The sequence below is a fragment of the Bos mutus genome, chromosome 26 (genome assembly GCF_027580195.1).
Source record: "Bos mutus isolate GX-2022 chromosome 26, NWIPB_WYAK_1.1, whole genome shotgun sequence".
Lineage (NCBI taxonomy): Eukaryota > Metazoa > Chordata > Mammalia > Artiodactyla > Bovidae > Bos > Bos mutus.
Window position 1 is genome coordinate 16,234,857 of NC_091642.1, and position 19,431 is coordinate 16,254,287.

The following is a 19,431-nucleotide window of genomic DNA, read 5'->3' on the forward strand; positions in this document are numbered from 1 at the left end:
GTCTAAAGGTAAACTAGAGAGGAAAAATTGCTCAGGAAGAAGACTGTCCTATGGCAATATTTCTTGAAGTGTGGCAAGAACTATTAATGCTGCAATGCTTATAATAAAGCAAAATTTTGATCCCATCACAGAGCTTAAGTCACCATTTTCCAGGAGATTCTTCTTCACCCTACTTTTGAGATCCAGAGTCTTAATCCTACCATAGTAGCTGTGAAAAAGTTATGACCACTAAAGAGGAAAGATGTAAGGAAGAGAAAGGGGGGACTCAGTTATGAATTGAACTACTAAACTTAAAATATCCTGCTTACTAATAGTGCCATATATCTCAGGTAGTTATAGTTCCAAATGCCTTTGAGAAACTTTATCTTCAATTTACTACTGATAAAAAGTAAAGCAGGAATCTGGGTCAATCCAAAAATTTTGATTAAATTACCAACATAATATCTAATAACATCAAGAATGTATATACTTGTCTCCAGAAGGAAATAAATTGCTCCAAGATCTCACCCTGCTTTTTTAACTTATATGCAGAGTGCATCATGAGAAACGCTGGGGTGGAAGAAGCACAAGCTGGAATCAAGACTGCCAGGAGAAATATCAATAATCTCAGATATGCAGATGAAACCACTTTTATGGCAGAAAGTGAAGAGGAACTAAAAAGCCTGTTGATGAAACTGAAAGAGGAGAGTGAAAAAGTTGGCTTAAAGCTCAACATGCAGAAAACGAAGATCATGGCATCTGGTCCCATCACTTCATGGGAAATAGATGGGGAAACAGTGGAAACAGTGTCAGACTTTTGGGGGCGTGGGGCTCCAAAATCACTGCAGATGGTGACTGCAGCCATGAAATTAAAAGACACTTACTCCTTGGAAGGAAAGTTATGACCAACCTAGATAGCATATTCAAAAGCAGAGACATTACTTTGCCAACAAAGGTCCATCTAGTCAAGGCTATGGTTTTTCCTGTGGTCATGTATGGATGTGAGAGTTGGACTGTGAATAAAGCTGAGTGCCAAAGAACTGATGCTTTTGAACTGTGGTGTTGGAGAAGACTCTTGAGAGTCCTTGGACTGCAAGGAAATCCAACCAGTCCATTCTGAAGGAGATCAGCCCTGGGATTTCTTTGGAGGGAATGATGCTAAAGCTGAAACTCCAGTACTTTGGCCACCTCATGAGAAGAGTTGACTCATTGGAAAAGACTCTGATGCTGGGAGGGATTGGGGGCAGGAAGAGAAGGGGATGACAGAGGATGAGATGGCTGGATGGCATCACTGACTCGATGGACATGAGTTTGAGTGAACTCCGGGAGCTGGTGATGGATAGGGAGGCCTGGCGTGCTGCGATTCATGGGGTTGCAAAGAGTCGGATACGACTGAGTGACTGAACTGAACTGAATATCTTATATACAATAAATAAAACAACAAAGGAAAACACTAATTAACTAGATCAGTGGTTCTCAATGGGGATAAATGTGCAGGTAACAATTATCTCCATAATTATAGAGTTCTAATGGACCATATTAAAATAACTAAAAAAAGAGGCAGAGGATGATAGATGACCTGAATGCACAAGGCAATTCCACATGACAATAAGAGTCAATCCAAATTTTATACCTTGGAAAAGAGAAAAGAAAGAGTTTTGTCTATAATTATTTGACAGTAGAACCTAACCATTTTACCTATAAACAAAAATTCGTTTTCCATGTTTATAATATATAGTGAATTTTCTAGGAATGCTGTTACCACATAAGTTGAAAATAGACCATATATAATTTTATTCAGAATTTAACAAAGATGAATTCAACATTTCAGAAAACTTCATCAACAAATACTTATGCAATTCATGGTATATACAGCACACATTTTGGAATATGTGTCCAGAGAATGTTTCAGACTCCTTCTAAGAAAATAAGAACTAATTTTGTTATTTTAATCCTATCCTATACATTTAAAAATATTGTATTCCTATGATATAAAATGTACATGGTAAAAGTTACATATTAAAACTATTTATTTGAGTAATGCCAATTGATTTTCAGCTAGGAATTCTGACAGCATTCCCAGAAGCCCAAAACACAACTCTACCAGCTTGGTATTACTGTGTGTTTTTCCAAATTATCCTCTATTTCCTATTGTCTAAGAAATGATATAGTTTCCAAGGTCTTTTTAAGTTCCAGAAATAGAATGTGTGCTTTGACATGTGGTAGGGTTTCGGGTAGAATGAATGCTTTCTGTGACACTTTATCTAAATCTTACCTATATTTTAATCTAAGGAATTATTTTGGCAAAGGGTCAGACACGACTAAGCAACTGAACTGAACTGAACATTTACAAATAAGATCCAGCTAATACTTGAGAATATAATACTTCCTTATTTTCTCCATTTCAACAGCCTATCACTTATCTTGGTGTAAGATCTCTAATTTCTAATCTACCGTCTTCACTGGGTCCAGAGTGGACGGAAGGAGTTTCAGAGACTCCTTCTACTTGACCCTTTCTACGTAACAGCTCTTTACCCAAGAGTCAGAAGACCAACAAGAGGTTCTGTCAGCTGCCACATATACCCATTCCAATCATGCACGTAGGGACAGGAAAATGACCACAGAGTGAGTTTACAGACCGATGTAGGGGGCTTCCCTGGTGACTCAGACTGTAAAGAATCTGCTTGCAATTCGGGAGACCTGGGTTTGATCCCTGGATCTGGAAGATCCTCTGGAGAAGAGAATGGCTACCCACTCCAGTATTCTTGTCTGGAGAAATCCAAGGACAGAGGAGCTGGTGGGCTACAAGTCTATAGGTGGCAAAGAATTGGATACAACTGAGGGACTATTGCTATCACACTTAATTAAAAAGATTTGGACCAAAATTCCATTTATAACCTGGTCCTATAAGTTTCCATGCTAACAAAGGGGCTATGATTCATCTCCAAAGGCCGTAGCACTATCTAATTTTTTTAATATAAATTTATTTATTTTAATTGGAGGCTAATTACTTTACAATATTGTATTGGTTTAGGAAAATTCATTAAGTTCTAGAGATGCCATTCCATCATCACTGAGAACCACTGACCTAATAAATGGATGTTTCCTTTGTCCAACCAAAATATTTTGAGCTTCATACTTACTGGGTACAATATATAACATATTATTGACTTACACTTCCTGTTTGTACCTGAGTAGAAATGAGTAGCTTTGCAACTAAAAGAGTAACAAAGATCTTCATTCTTTATGCAGAATATTGAAAGGTACAGGAAAGTTACTACTGTAGTCATGGTGAAACCATGGGAGTTGGCCAGACGATATAAGTATATACCATAATATTTTATCAAAACTTCTTCCACCTATTTTCATCTGAAATCTTTTATTTCCCACCAAGAAACATCCGTATCTATCAGAAGTGTTGTCAGAGGTTGAAAGAAAAATAAATGAACCACTGACCTTCTTAAAACTTCTGACCTTCTTTAAACACGCATTGAAAATGACAGACATTGTATTGTACATAATGCAAACAAGCATCACCTTCACATTGTTAACTGAGAAATTTTACAGGAAAAATATGTGTTTTCCTTAAAGTCTGCATGTTGCTCCTCAAATTGAAAAAATTTTCCAGAGAAACAATTTTCACTCATTTCATGTTAGCTTGTATTTTCATTAAATTCATTTTTTTAACTTACCAATTTTGGGTTCCAACTGTGTTCAGGCCAGTGCCAGAATGAGGACTCTACCATGGCAAGATTAATAATTTGGTGTTCCTTTAAATAAATATTTTGACCCCATATTGTAGGCCTGCCCAGGATGTCTGCTATTCCTCTCCCCCTATCTTACACCACAGGAAATGCATTGTTAAAATTTTCTCTAATTATTTCCCGTGGGGTTCATGGAAAGACTAAAAAGGGTGGGGACCTGCAACTCCACATTCCCAAGACCTTCATATTATTGATGATGAGCACTTGAGCACTAATTTATCAACTGGACATTTAAGCTTCCTTTTGGCTTCACTCCATGTTAGTCAGTATTTATCATCTCTCCCTGAAAGCTCTTGCTTCTCTTTAGATTTCTGGCCATTTGGTCACCCTATAATCTCAGGACTCCAACGCTTTCAAGAAAACTCATGAATCTGCATTTGCCCAGCTTTACTTCTTTCATTGTAAAGGTGGGAATGATGCTTTTTCCAGCTCTCTACATCCTTGAGCAAAAACTAGAAATGCTATGATCATGTTCATGTTTACTTCTTTGCTTTACTAATGTTGTTTCCCCTTCCCTTTACTATATTCTATACTCAGAAAACTTGAACTCTCTCCAATTTTCATCTTAAATATGCCCTGTTCTAACTATCCTTATTCTTCCATGATAAATCAATCATTCCTTTCAGTCCTCATTCAGTATTTTCTTCATTCTATTTCATTAAATAAATTTGTTGAGCATTTACACTGTGGTACTGATGCAACAGTACCCAAAGAGTTTCACTCAATAAAGGATACAAGCAAGTACATACATCATACATTGGAAAAATTCATAAATAGGAAGAGACTCAATTTCAGTTTGGAGAGGTTATGAAAAATCTACCAGAAGATGTGATGTCTAGCTACATGTGCATGCTGTGCTAAGTTGCTTCAGTCATGTCCGACTCTCTGTAACCCTATGGACTGTAACTCGCCAGGCTCCTCTGTCCATGGAATTCTACAGGCAAGAATATTGGAGTGGGCTGTCATGCCCTCCTCTGGGGGTCTCCAGCATTAGGCGGATTCTTTACCACTAGTGCCACCTGGGAAGCCCCCTTCTAACTACATTTGTTGTTGTTCTGTTGCTCAGTGGTATCCATCTCTTTGCAACTCTTTGCTTAAAGCCAAACAGAAATTATCCTGGGAAGAAGGAAAGGCTCATTCATAAGCATCTCAAAGCACTAATGTAAGAAAGTAGTATAGTATATTTTGCCTAGTGTCTCCACTGAAGTAAAAGCCATGTGTTATTCATCTTCATTAATAGTAAGAAGCACTCATTTAATGATTGTCTACTGACATGAGTGACTAGCTTTGCTTCCTAACAAGACCGTTTTTTCCAGTATAAGCACATGGCAGGAAATTACGTTAAGAATGAGGACCCTACATTTCCCTGGCAGTCCAGTGGTTAAGAATCCACCTGCCAATGCAGGGGACACGGGTTCAATCCCTGGCCTGGGACGATTCCATGTACCGCATGGCAACTAAGCCGGGAATCACAACCACTGAGTTCACACAAGGCAACTAATGAGCCCAAGCACCCTAGAGTCCGAGGTCTGCACCAAGAGATGCACCAATGAGAGGAGCATGCATCGCAATGAAGAGTAGCCCTCACTCACCCCAACTAGAGAAGACCTAGTGCAACCAAAAAAAAAAAAAATTAATTAACTCAAAAAAAATTTGTGAGGATGCTAATGTCACCACTGCCCCAAAGTAAAAGAAATAAAACAAATATTTATAGAAAAATAAATATAGGTATTTAATATAAATATGTAATGTAAACACTTTTATTTTATAAATATAATATTATGTAGATAATTACAAATATAAATATAAATAAATAAAACAAGTAAAATGAAAAAGCAATGAGAGTAATTCTATCTATAAAAACTCAGACAGAGTGAAGTAAGTCAGAAAGAAAAACACCAATACAGTATATTAACGCATATTTATGGAATTTAGAAAGATGGTAACAATGACCCTATATGCGAATAGCAAAAGAGACACAGATGTAAAGAACAGACTTTAGACTCTGTGGGAGAAGGTGAGAGTGGGACGATTTGAGAGAATAGCATTGAAACATGTATTTTACCATATGTGAAATAGATCACCAGTCCAGATTTGATGCATGAGACAGGGTGCTCAGGGCCGGAGCACTGGCATGACCCTGAGGGATGGGATGGGAAGAGAGGTGGGAGGGGGGTTCAGGATGGGGAACACGTGTACACCCATGGCTGATTCATGTTAATACACGGCAAAAACCACTGCAATATTGCAAAGTAATTAGCCTCCAATTGAAATAAATAAATTAATTTTTAAAGAAAAGAAAAAACAAACAAAAAAACTATCTACAAAATATGCCCACAATTTAGTATTCCGATTTCTCCCATACTTGTAAAAAATTTCCCCTAATTATAGTAACTAGCAGTAAAATGTACTTTCATCATTCAGAAATACATAAATTATTTTTCTAATATTTCATGCATATGTCAAATTTTATAACTGTACATCTAGCTTACAAACCGATGAGTTCAGTGAATTAAAATACTGTCTCTTTCACCTGGAATCAAAAATGTGTTACTAAAGTACTACATCACATAAGAGATAATTTTTATGGATGACTATGCCATTTATGAAAAAATAAAGTACAAATTTAAACTGTCAGTGTTTAAAATGATATTAGAAGCTCAACAAAAATATTTGTTGCTTAAGACCAAGATCTACTACATAAATCACTAGGAAAAGGGGAAGCAAGGAACCGGGGCAAATGAAAATGAAGGGCTCTTGTTAAGAATCTATTAAAATTTTAATATGGCAACAGCAGAACATTGAATCAGGCAAGAAGCTCTTCTAAGCACGAGGCCCTGTGCAAATGCACGTGTCACATGACCACCAAGTTAGCCCTGCTTATAACAACCAGTAAATGGCACTGCAAAATACCGGTGGCATCTCTTGACTTAAAGCACAGGACTCCGCTTAATTGAATTGGTACTGAGAACAAAATAGCCTTCCTTAACAGGAATTTCCCTGTGATCTTACGCTTTGACTTTACTTTTAAGTTTAGAGACTATGGAGAAGGAATAAAAACTTGTTCTGCTCACCTTCTCTTGAAAATCTATGACACCTCAGAGACTAGCCAAAGACAGGATCATCTAACATGAAAAATGCAGGATAATTCTACAGCAAATAATATATTTGTTCTAAGTAAAAACAAGCAGAAAGATCATTTTCCAAGGCTAACAGATTTCTTTGGATATAAACTTTTATTTATATATAGATAGATATAGTTTTGGAGATGCTTTCTTAACTTTTAAAATAATTATGTGGTTTATGTCAAATACAGTATATTATCTCTAATACAAAGATAAGTGCATGCAGATAAATAATTCAAAACTATCAAAATGACTTTAATATATAAAGAATATGAGTAAGAAAAATCATTTAAATAACCTAAAACAACTAGTGTTTAAAGTTACTTCTTTTGGAGGTGGACGAGAATCAATCTTCAGATTAACAACTAAATTACAAAAAGACAAAAACCACTCACGAACTACTAAAAGCAGAGTAACAACAAGAGTGGGTTCATGTCTAATGAAATAACAGAGAAACAAAAGAAAATGAGTATAAGAAACCAACGGAAAGGCTTAATGAGATTTTGATGATCAGGATTAATAATAAAAGATTTAAAACAAAGAAATGCACAGAAACATTGAATTTCAGTTCTTTAACAAGATGTAGAGGAAAATTATAAAGATAGCCACCCAAATTTGAGATTTCATATATAAGATGTTCTAGAAAAAATAAAAATATTTCTTTTTATCAGAAAGGTACAAAAGACAAATATTCTATGGGCTCTGTTTTAAAGCTTCCACAAAATTGTCATTTAAAGGCTTAACTTTTATGAAGATTGATAAAATGCAAATCAGCATAGTTGATAATAATATTGGTTGCTTAACTAACACAACACTAAACTTCAAAGGGAAACCTGTAGTAATTACTTCTACAGAAGAAATTTAACCCACAAAAGTTCTATAAAGTAATTTTTACTTACAATTGGCATTGATCACCTTTTATTCCTTTAGTTGTGCAGAAACATTTTCCTGTGTGCATATGACAAATATTTGCATGGCCACTGCATGTACAAGCTGTAAGTCAAAACCAAAATGATATTGAATATTCCCCATCACAAACATGTACATCACATTTCAGGGAAGATTTTATTATCTTATTTTTAAAATCATCGATTATCCTCTTGCTACCCAAAAACTAGGGTTATGACATGGGTTATTTTTAATTAAAGGGAAGTTAAGTTACTCATTTAAAATTTTTTGTGAAACACTTCAAAGTCTTTGGAGAATCCTGAAGTCTAGTGTGGATCCAAATATTTATCCCATCCTTTTCTGGATGTTTTCCCATTTCTAATTTGGAACATCTACTTAATAAAATGAGTTTCAAAGAGCACAAGATCTTTAGAGTCAAACAACTTAGCTACAAAATGCACATCTATAATCACTTTATGTTGACCTTGGGCAATTTATATAACCTCTCTAGTCTTAGTCTCTCTGTCTTCAAAAGCAGGGAGATACTCTTGGGACTTTTGTGAGAATTAAATGAGATAATGTATTTTAAATTCTGAACACATATCAAGGACTTAGTAACTATTACCTCCACTACTGTTACCAATGTCAACAATAAAATATAGTTTTATGTATTGTATAAAAAGTTTATTTGCCCAAAAATCATTCTTTTAAACTTCTAAAGTCATTCTCAGTTTTAGTATTCCGGAATACTACCTGAAACATGCCACAGTATAATAGTTATGCCCAGTGAATTTGGTTTATATGAACTCATTTCATTTTCTTACTCCACATTCCTTTGTTAAAGATCAGTGTTCCAAATATTTAGGACACAAACCTCCTACTTCATTGTGCCAAACATCTAATCAGCCAGTCCATTCTAGATTCTACAAGGAAGCATCTTTCTTGTATCTGACCTTTCCTTTCCACGGTGATAGCCATCACTCAAGTCCTGTCACTCACACTCTGACTGATACCAATATAATTCAGTAACTGATCATTCCACCTTCAGTTCGGCTACAATTTCCTCAACCTTCAGACATGTTTTAAAAAGATAGGGCTGATCATGCCATTAGGACTTTAAAAAACCTTTAATGAGAACTATTGTGTTTCTTCACACAATCAGCTAGTTAAACAATTCTACTGATAAAAATGAAATTATTTGGCTTTTTCCTGATTTTCATACACGTTTAAAAATGAGATAATGAGTCACTATTTTGATCAAAATATAAAATACTGTCATGTGGAGTTATTTGCTTGTGCATTCAGGATACCTATTGTCTTCTGCCTCTTTTTAAATTATTTTAATAGGATCCATTAGAACTTTATAATTACAAAGATAATTGTCATCCCCACATTTATCCCCACTGAGAACCACTGATCTAATTAATTTGTATTCCTAGGATATAAAATCTATGTGGCAAAATATTGCAGAAACTAAGCTTCTCATTGCTTATGATCACTCGCTTTGAAAAAACACATAATTAATGTACAGTAAAAACATACAACCCTACATACACACAAAAAATAATTTTGGTAGTAGGTAGATTTTTATGAACCTCGGTTTGCTTTCTTCAAGAGATGAGATTTTCTTTCAAGATTTTCTTTCTTCAAGAGATAGGAATACCAGACCACCTTACCTGCCTCCTAAGAAATCTGTATGCAGGTCAAGAAGCAACAGTTAGAACTGGACATGGAACAACAGACTGGTTCCAAATTGGAAAAGGAGTACGTCAAAGCTGAATATTGTCACCCTGCTTATTTAACTTATATGCAGAGTACATCATGGGAAATGCTGGACTGGATGAAGAACAAGCTGGAATCAAGACTGCCGGGAGAAATATCAATGACCTCAGATGACACTACCATTATGGCAAGAAGCAAAGAAGAGCTAAAGAGGCTTTTAATGAAAGTGAAACAGGAGAGTGACAAAGTTGGCTTAAAACTCAACATTCAGAAAACTAAGACGATGGTATCTGGTCCTATCATTTCACGGCAAATAGATGGGGAAACAATGGAAATAGTGAGAGACTATATTTTGGGGGGCTCCAAAGTCAGTGCAGATGGTGACTGCAGCCATGAAATCAAAAGATACTTGCTCCTTGGAAGAAAAGCTATAACCAACCTAGGCAGCATATTAAAAGGCAGAGACATTACTTTGCCAACAAATGTCCATCTAGTCAAAGCTATGATTTTTCCAGCAGTCATGTATGGACATGAGAGTTGGACTATAAAGAAAGCTGAGTGCCTAAGAATTGATGCTTTTGAACTGTGGTGTTGGAGAAGACTCTTGAGAGTCCCTTGAACTGCATGGAAATCCAACCAGTCAATCCTAAAGGAAATCAATCTTGAATATTCCCTGGAAGGACTGATGCTGAAGCTGAAACTCCAATACTTTGGCCACCTGAGGCAAAGAACTGACTCATATGAAAAGACCCTGATGCTGGAAAAGATTGAAGACGGAAGGAGAAGATGACAGAGGATGAGAAGGTTGGATGACATCACTGACTTGATGGACATGAGTCTGAGTAAGCTCCGGGAATTGGTGATAGACAGGCGTGCTGCAGTCCATGGGGTCACAAAGAGTCGGACACAACTGAGCTACTGAAGTGAACTGAGGTTTTCTTTATTAGAAAAGATTTCTATATAACAGTGTTTTTCCTTCATAAAGAATATGCAAATAGATCAGATTACATTTGTGAATAAACTCTGCAAACACAATATATGAGAACCACAGAAATGAATGACAAGGTACAGAAATGCAAGGAAAAGGAAATTATCGTGAGCAAAAAAGGAACTCAGATGTACTGATGACAGGTAACATCATAAATAGTAAATGAATATCACATGATATCTTTTAATATTAACTTGAAGTTTCATAGTAATACTATTTGTATTCAAAACGACACTAAAAAACAAATGATATACATTAATATTTTAAAAGTTGGGTAAACATTTTATTTATCCTTATGGCAGAGCTAAATAATGTCATACTTGCAGTGTTTCTTTAAAGAATTATCATTGTATAGTAACTTTAATAATTTCTGAGATAGAAAAAAATTGTGTTAAAATACTTTTCAATGTAAACTCATTTTGAGAGAATTCCCTTGAGGTACTATACTTTGGGCTAAAATGGCACAAATGTATTTTAAATTCAATTGTTTAAAATGTATATTTTATGACATGACAATGTTGAAATTATTCTGTTTTTGTCAGCATTTGGGGTTATCTTTTTATGCTGAATAAGCACCTATAAAATCATCATACTGTGGCCTTTTATTTGGTAAATTTTATATGATGATGATTTTACAGCTTAGATATACACTAGAGGAACATTATGTGGTCACATGGTATTTCTGTTTCCCTATAATATAAATTTTCAATATCAACTTATAACCGAAACTAAAAAATAAGGATAGGAAAACAAATGCTATAAAAGTTATTTAAATAAATTGTATATAAAGAACATACTTAGAAAACTGAAATCGAACAGTAGTCACTGGCAGTATTTGTTTCAAAGTCAGTTTACTTGCTTAGAGCTTTAATTTCTACATCATTGCTATTTCTCACAAACACATACGACTTCTGGGAATTGGGAAATCATGTCCATTTAATTTCCTTTCTACATTTCTAGCATAATTATACTTGATATTTAGTAGATATACATTAGGTTTCACATATAGTAAGAATTCTGGCAAAGACAAATGTTCAAACAGCCACATGACTTAAAATTATATTTTCCTTCTTATATTTTTATTTACAGTTCTAAGTTCAAATATTCACTATCTGTGGCTTAGGCAAATAGGAAAAAAACATAGTTGAAATAAAATAAATATGAAATGTCGATATCAATATCTTAGCAATCTGATTTTTCTCACTAAAAACTCAAAAAGTACAAATATTATCACATATTAACCTGTTACTCAGAGTACGATTTTGTTTTCTCCAGGAAAGATAAGTCTCATAATTTAAAATATGTCATTTCATTTATGAGATTACTTTGTTTACTTGGGATACTGGGCACCTGTATTTGCCTAAATACAGAGTAAATGAGAAATTAAGAAATGATCCTTTCCCCAGCAAGTGAAGTACAGTGAAACTCAGTTATTCTGTCCTTGTTCCAGTTGTTGGATGCTACTGGGTGAAAGGCGGTACTCTAGAGCTACTCTGGGATATGATGGTGAACAGTAATCTACAACTTAAGGACTGGAACTGCCAAGTAAATGGCGCTGTTTTGAGGATTTAAATTACAGACTGAAAAGTCTTAAAGTGACAAGAGGGCTGTAAGTTTCATATTTTACATTTCAAAGCCATCTAACATATTGAAAAATGAAAAAAAACAAACTCTTAACCATCTGTTTAAGAATTAGTAAACTATATCTGTGAGGCCAAGTCCTCATTTCCTATTTTAAATGGCTCATAACTTGAGAACAGTTTCTACGTATGGAAACAATTGTGAAGAAGGAAGAGGAGTTGAAGCTGGAGGGAAAGAGGAAGCAGAGGAGGCAGCAGTAAAGCAACAATAATACCTGGGTCAAAAAATAATCATTTACTCTCTGATCCTTTATAGAAAAAAAAAATGCCAACTCCAGAAATACAATCAGAAAGCCTGGAGTCACATAACTTGTCAGTTTTACATTCTGAGTGAATGTTAAAAACTAAGCTCTCATTTAAAACCAACAAGGGGGCTTCCCTGGTGGCTCAGTGGTAAAGAATCCATTTGCCAATGTAGGAGACACAGGTTCAATCCCTGATCTGGGAAGATCCCAGATAGTGGCAACTAAGCTCGAGTGCCACAACTACTGAACCTATGCTCCAGAGCACAGGAGCCCCCTAAGACCACACACCACAACCACAGAAGCTGCTGTGTCCCGGAGCCCGTGCTCCGCAACAAGAGAAGCCAGTGCAAAGAGAAGCCTGCACGCTGCAATTAGCCAGCAGCCCCTGCTCGCCACAACCAGAGAAAAGCCCACACAGCAACAAAGATCCAACACAGCTGTAAATAAAGAAATAAAATGTATTAAAAACAAGGTTTTGGTTTTCCTTTTTGACAGAAGAGGGTCAGGCATAAACACTGAAAAATTTTGACCAAAATTAATTTCAACCCAACTGTCCTGGAATTGTATTTTTAATATCTTGTATTTCGCTTGGATAAATGAGTAACTTTAGTCATATTTCATTTTCTAACACTAGCAAGATAAATTTCTTGAACACCCCTAATCACTACCATTAGTTTTTGCCCTCTTCAACTTTGACTTCTTATATTTTCTTTCTTTAATCTGTAGCTTTCATTCAGCTAAAAAAGTAGGGCAAAATGTTAATACCCTGTGCTAGAGAAGAGGCAAGAATGCCACATAGTATTAGAATCTATTCACAAACCAAACATCAATAATAAGTGAAATACCAGGCGTTTTTTCCCCATATTCAGGTCTACCACCCAAAATTACTGCTTGGCTCAGGTTCAAATTCTGAATTCCAAATTATTGAATTTTTATCATGTCTCTTTTCAAATCTGCATTGCTTTCAATGAGGTTATTTTTTAAAGTTGCATTGAATTGTAAAAACATAGATACACAGACATATACATAGATGCACAGATATATATACAGGTAAAATTCACAGACAGACAAAACAGAGAAGAGAAACCTTTTCATTGTAGAAAAAAATCTAACTGATATTGTAGAAAGGATGACAGAATTAGAAAATCTCCATTTGGAAAAAAAAAATCATAAAAATAGTGGATCAAAGTTTGAAAAGTAATACAATATTCACATAGTCTCAAAATATCTCCTACAAGACATTTTTCCATTAAAGGAGAAACTAGTAATTTCATAGTGAAGAAATCTGGCAGACACCACTTTAACCAAATGTTCATAGTGAACACTACCATTTACTGAAAGACGACAGCATGTAATTCCTGATATGGTGAGAAGAATTTAGCATAACTGCATAGGTATTTCTGCCAAAAGTGTGTAATCAAATGTTATGATGAAGAAATGTCACACAAAGCCAAACTGTAGTATATTCAATGTTGTTGTCCAGTTACTAAGTCATGTCCGATTCTTTGTGAGCTCACAGGCTGTCAGTCAGTTCAGTTCAGTTGCTTGTGTCCGACTCTTTGTGACCCCATGAATCGCAGCACGCCAGGCCTCCCTGTCCATCACCAACTCCCGGAGTTCACTAGACCACGTCCATCGAGTCAGTGATGCCATCCAGCCATCTTATTCTCTGTCGTCCCCTTCTCCTCCTGCCCCCAATCCCTCCCAGCATCAGAGGCTTTTCAAATGAGTCAACTCTTCGCATGAGGTGGCCAAAGTACTGGAGTTTCAGCTTTAGCAGCATTCCTTCCAAAGAAATCCCAGGGCTGATCTCCTTCAGAATGGACTGGTTGGATCTCCTTGCAGTCCAAGGGACTCTCAAGAGTCTTCTCCAACACCACAGTTCAAAAGCATCAATTCTTCGGCACTCAGCCTTCTACACAGTCCAACTCTCACATCCATACATGACCACAGGAAAAACCATAGCCTTGACCAGATGGACCTTTGTTGGCAAAGTAATGTCTCTGCTTTTGAATATGCTCTCTAGGTTGGTCATAACCTTCCTTCCAAGGAGTAAGCGTCTTTTAATTTCATGGCTGCAGTCACCATCTAGAGACATGCAGAAATAGGCCAGACAGGTTTCCTAGGACACCCTAAAGCAGAACAGTCTATGAAACCTTTCCTAAATTGAAATGGTGTAAAACAAAGGGGATATTAGCATAGGACACATCTTGCTAAGAATGTACAAAATAAATCAAGACAAAGCACAGATGCTCACAGAAGCAATTCTAAGCTACAGCAGCTTGATGCTGAGATGCTGAGGGTAATTCCCAGGGAAGGAGTTTGGTGGTACCACTCTTGTAGCTTGGGGGGTTTGCTGTTTCTCTAATTGTTCAGTCATTCAGTCATGTTTGACTCCTTGCAACCCCATGGACTGAAGCACGCCAGGCAACCGTGTCCTTCACCATCTCCAGAGCCTATTCAAACTCATGTCCATTGAATAGGTAACACCATCCAACCATCTCATCCCATGTTGCCCACTTCTTCTCCTGGCTTCAATCCTTCCCAGCATCAGGGTCTTTTCTAATAAATCAGCTCTACGCATCAGGTGGCCAAAGTATTGGGAGCTTCAGCTTCAGCATCAGCTCTTCCAGTGAATATTCAAGGTTGATTTTCTTCAGGGTTGCCTGGTTTGATCTCCTTCCAGTTTAAGGGACTCTCAAGAGTCTTCTCCAAAATCACAGTTCAAAATAATCAATTATTTAGTGCTCAACATTCTTTATGGTCCAACTCTCACATCCATACACGACTACTGGAAAAACAAGAGCTTTGACTATATGGACCTTTGTCCACAAAGTAATGTCTCTGCTTTATAATAGATGTCTAGCTTGGTCATAGCTTTTCTTTCAAGGAGCAAATGTCTTTTAAGTTCATGGCTGCAGTCATTGTCCGCAGTGATTTTGGAGCACAAGAAAATAAAGTCTATCACAGTTTCCATTATTTCCCATCTATTTGCCATGAAGTGACAGGACCGGAAGCCATGATCTTTGTTTTTTGAATGCTGAGTTTTAAGTCAGCTTTTTCACTCTCCTCTTTCAACCTTCATTAAAAGGCTCTTTAGTTCCTCTTCACTTTCTGCCATAAGGGTGGTGTCATCTGTGTATGTGAGGTTATTGATTGTTCTCCCTGCAATCTTGATTCCAGCTTGTGCTTCTTCCAGTCCAGCGTTTCTCATGATATACTCTGCATATAAGTTAAACAAGCAGGGTGACAATATACAGCCTTGACGTACTCCTTCCCCAATTTGGAACTAGTCTGTCCCACGTTTGGTTCTAACTGTTGTTTCTTGACCTGCATACAGGTTTCAGGAGAGAGGTAAGGTGGTTTTGTGTTCCTATCTCTTTAAGAATTTTCCACAGTTTGTTGTGATCTACATATTCAAAGACTTAATGTAGTCAGTGAAGCAGAAGTAGATGGTTTCTTTTTTTTTTTTTTTTTTGAGTTCCCTTGCTTTTCCTATGATCCAACAGATGTTGGCAATTTAATCTCTGGTTCCTCTGCCTTTTCTAAATCCAGCTTATACATCTGGAAGTTCTCAGTTCACCTACTGTTGAAGCCTAGCTTGAAGGATTTTGAGTATTACATTGCCAGCATGTGAAATGAGCAAAACTTTCCAATATTCTTTGGCATTGCCTTTCTTTGGAATTAGAATTAAAACTGACCTTTCCCAGTCCTGTAGCCATGGCTGAGTTTTCCAAATGTGTTGACATACTGTGTGCAGCACTTTTACAGCATTATCGTTTAGGTTTTTAAACAGCTCACCTGGAATTCCATCACCTCAACTAGCTCTGTTCATAGTGATGCTTCCTAAGGCCTACTTCACTTCGCACGCCAGGATGTCTGGCTCTAAGTGAGTGACCAGACCATCATGGTTATCTGGTTCATTCAGACCTTTTCGTACAGTTCATCTGTGTGTTCTTGCCATCTCTTCTTAATCTCTTCTGCTTCTGTTAGGTACTTGCCATTTCTGTCCTTTACTGTGCCCATCTTTGCATGAAATGTTCCCTTGGTATCTCCAATTTTCTTGAAGAAATCTCTAGTCTTTCCCATTCTGTTGTTTCCCTCTATTTCTTTGCATTGTTCATCTGGGAAGGCTTTCTTATCTCTCCTTGCTCTTCTCTGGAACTCTGCATTCAGTTGGGTATATCATTTCCTTTCTCCTTTGCCTTTTGCTTCTCTTATCAGTTATTTGTAAAGTCTTCTCAGATAACAACTTTGCTTTCTTGCATTTCTTTTTCTTGGGGATGGTTATGATCACCATCTCCTGTACAATGTTACAACATTCCATTCATAGTTCTTCAGACACTCCGTCTACCAAATCTCATCCCTTGAATCTATTTGTCACCTCCACTGTATAATCATAAGGGCTCTGTTTTAGGTCATACCTGAATGGTCTAATGGTTGTCCCTCTTGTTGTTCAGTTGCTCAGCGGTGTCCGACTCTTTGTGACCCCCATGGACTACAGCACGCCAGCCTTCCCTGTCTTTCACTATCTCCCAGGGTTTGTTCAAACTCATGTCCATTGAGTCAATGATGCCATCCAACCATCTCATCCTTCATCACCTCCTTCTCTGCCTAACCTCAATCTTTACCAGTGTAAGGGTCTTTTCCAATGAACTGGCTCTTTGCTTCAGGTGGCCAAAGTAAAGGAGCTTCAGCTTCAGCATCAGACCCTCCAGTGAACAGGGTTGATTTTCTTTAGGATTGATGAGTTTGATCTCCTTACTGTCCAAGGGACTCTCAAGAGCCTACCCCTCTCTTCAATTTAAGCCTGAATTTTGCAATAAGGAGCTCATGACCTGAGCCATAGTCAGCACTAGGTCCTGTTCTTGCTGATGTATAGAGCTTCTGCATCTTTGGCTGCAAATAATATAATCAATCTGATTTTGGTGTTGACCATCTGGTGATATTCACTGTAGAGTCATATCTTGTGTGCACTAAGTTCTATGTTTAATAACAATAAGCATCAATGTTACTGGCCTGATTTCTATAACTATAATGTAGATAAGAGAATTCCCAGGTTTTAAGAAATAAATCCAAAAATGTTTAAGGAAAAGAGGGACATCAAGCCTATGATATTTAACTGAGAGATAAGAAGAAAAAAAACAAATTTGAAAGAATATCCTAAACAACTTTTCTGTGTAAAATTATGCTCCCCAAAATTAATAGACCTTTTTGACTTTGAAAAGATTAAATATATCTACACTTAAAAACAGACAATAAAATACACTTTTATGTATTCTACTTATAAGTCAGTAATAACATGCTAACTGCATTTGAAGAGTTCCTTGTTTTTCTTGTATGTTACTAAGGGTTTGTTTTTATACTTTTGAGTGAAGGGACGTGGTTAACAATATATAAAATAAAAAATGATTTTATTTCTCAAGAAAATATTAGTCCCTACTTTTAAAAGAAAAGTCACCCTATGTGAAGAATTATCCAAATGCCTTCTATTACAATGGGATTCATAATCACAATACAGCTTTGAACTTGAAAGAGTTAACTGCTGGCAGATAGAAGAATAAACAAAATTTACTCTTAAAATCATTAAATACACAAATCATATAGTATAGGGAAATAAATATTTTTGATGTCAGCTGAAAACATTTATAGGATGATACATTCACTAAAATGACCCCAAATTAATAGGTTAGTGAAGTGAAATGTAGATGGTAAGCTTAGGGAAGTCAGACACCAAGATTCTATTGTATTGTCTGAAAAACTAGAAACTGAAAAGAATTACACAAATTCCATTTTATTCCTTATCCAAACTTCATATAACTCCTTTTATCAGTACTTAATGAAAAATGTACATACAAAATACTGGATTATTACTCAGTATATGTTATAGGTTCAGACTGAAACACCATTTATAATTATTAAAACTAACCCTCATTTAGAGAAAAACAATATATATACTTTGAGTCAATATTGCTTCTTGCCTCTATTACTGAAAAATAAAACTGAAAAATTAACATGCCAAAAATCATAACCTGCTTTTTACCTCTGGCTCTAAAGTGAAACAACTGGTTGAAATGTGAAAGCCATCTAGCCAGAAAGTCTGAATTCCACTTTCTCTTGGATTATATGAAAGTGAGTAAAACGTATCACACAAACATTATATTTTCTGAGTAACTAATTTAGCAATGGATTAACTGCATACCAAGCACAGTACCACTAACTATGTAATAGGGACACAGAGATAACATAAAATGAGTTTTTAAACGTAAGACAAAACTTTTCTCATCAAGAAGTTCACATTCTACTTAGAAAGACACGAGAACAATAAATTACAAAAACACTGACGGCTATCACCGTGAAGGTACAAAAGCTGCCTGAAGTCAGGATGGAAAGTACAAGTTTTAAGGCTGAATTTCCCCTCAGCTGACATTTGAAAAATGCGTAATGGAGTGCAGAGGCACAGTAATGTCCAGGAAAGTAAACATCAGAAAAACGGGTGAAGAGTTGGGTTAATATAAAGAAGCGACTGGAGATGAGGTGTAAAGAAACAATATTGTGAATATCATAGAGAAGAACAAATGATCAAGTGAAAAAAAAAGAGAGAAGATGAACTATTTAGGAATAATTACAACGGGTTAAGCTAAAGAAAAGATAAACACAACCAGACAATGGCAGTTCAATTATGGCTTTTAAATGCATAAGAGGTGACCACTGTTTATTCAACAGAATAAGTACACACTTGCTTTGGAGCACAAGAATCTGGGAGTCCACATTTGAATTCTGGTCCCATCACTTGCTGGCTTAACCTTTTACATGACTCTCTGGCCCTATGTCTTTTACTTCTCTGTAAAATGGATGTAATAGTACATACTTGAAAGAATGCTTAGGAGAGAATGAAAAACATTAGGGAAATTTCTTAGCAATATTCCTGATACAAATAACTATTAAATATTAGTTATATATGTTTTTAATATAATTCCTGGAGCTTGGCTGACTAGGAAAATGTCAGAATCTTAACTGTGGACACAGAGAAGAAGTAAAGATGTGGTAGAATATGAGAACCATGGTAGGATATTAAAC

The 19,431-nt window shown here is 36.2% G+C and overlaps 1 protein-coding gene across 2 annotated transcripts in view; it reads right to left on the reverse strand.

Annotated features, from left to right (window-relative positions):
- Nucleotides 1–19,431, reverse strand: part of ATRNL1 (attractin like 1) — an 807,510-nt gene that overhangs the window by 553,597 nt on the left and 234,482 nt on the right. For both annotated transcript variants that reach the window (XM_070363366.1, XR_011462739.1), the window contains one exon: nt 7,768–7,861. In XM_070363366.1, coding sequence (XP_070219467.1) covers nt 7,768–7,861 — 94 coding nt within the window. Of the gene's footprint in view, nt 1–7,767; nt 7,862–19,431 lie in introns of those variants that run through there.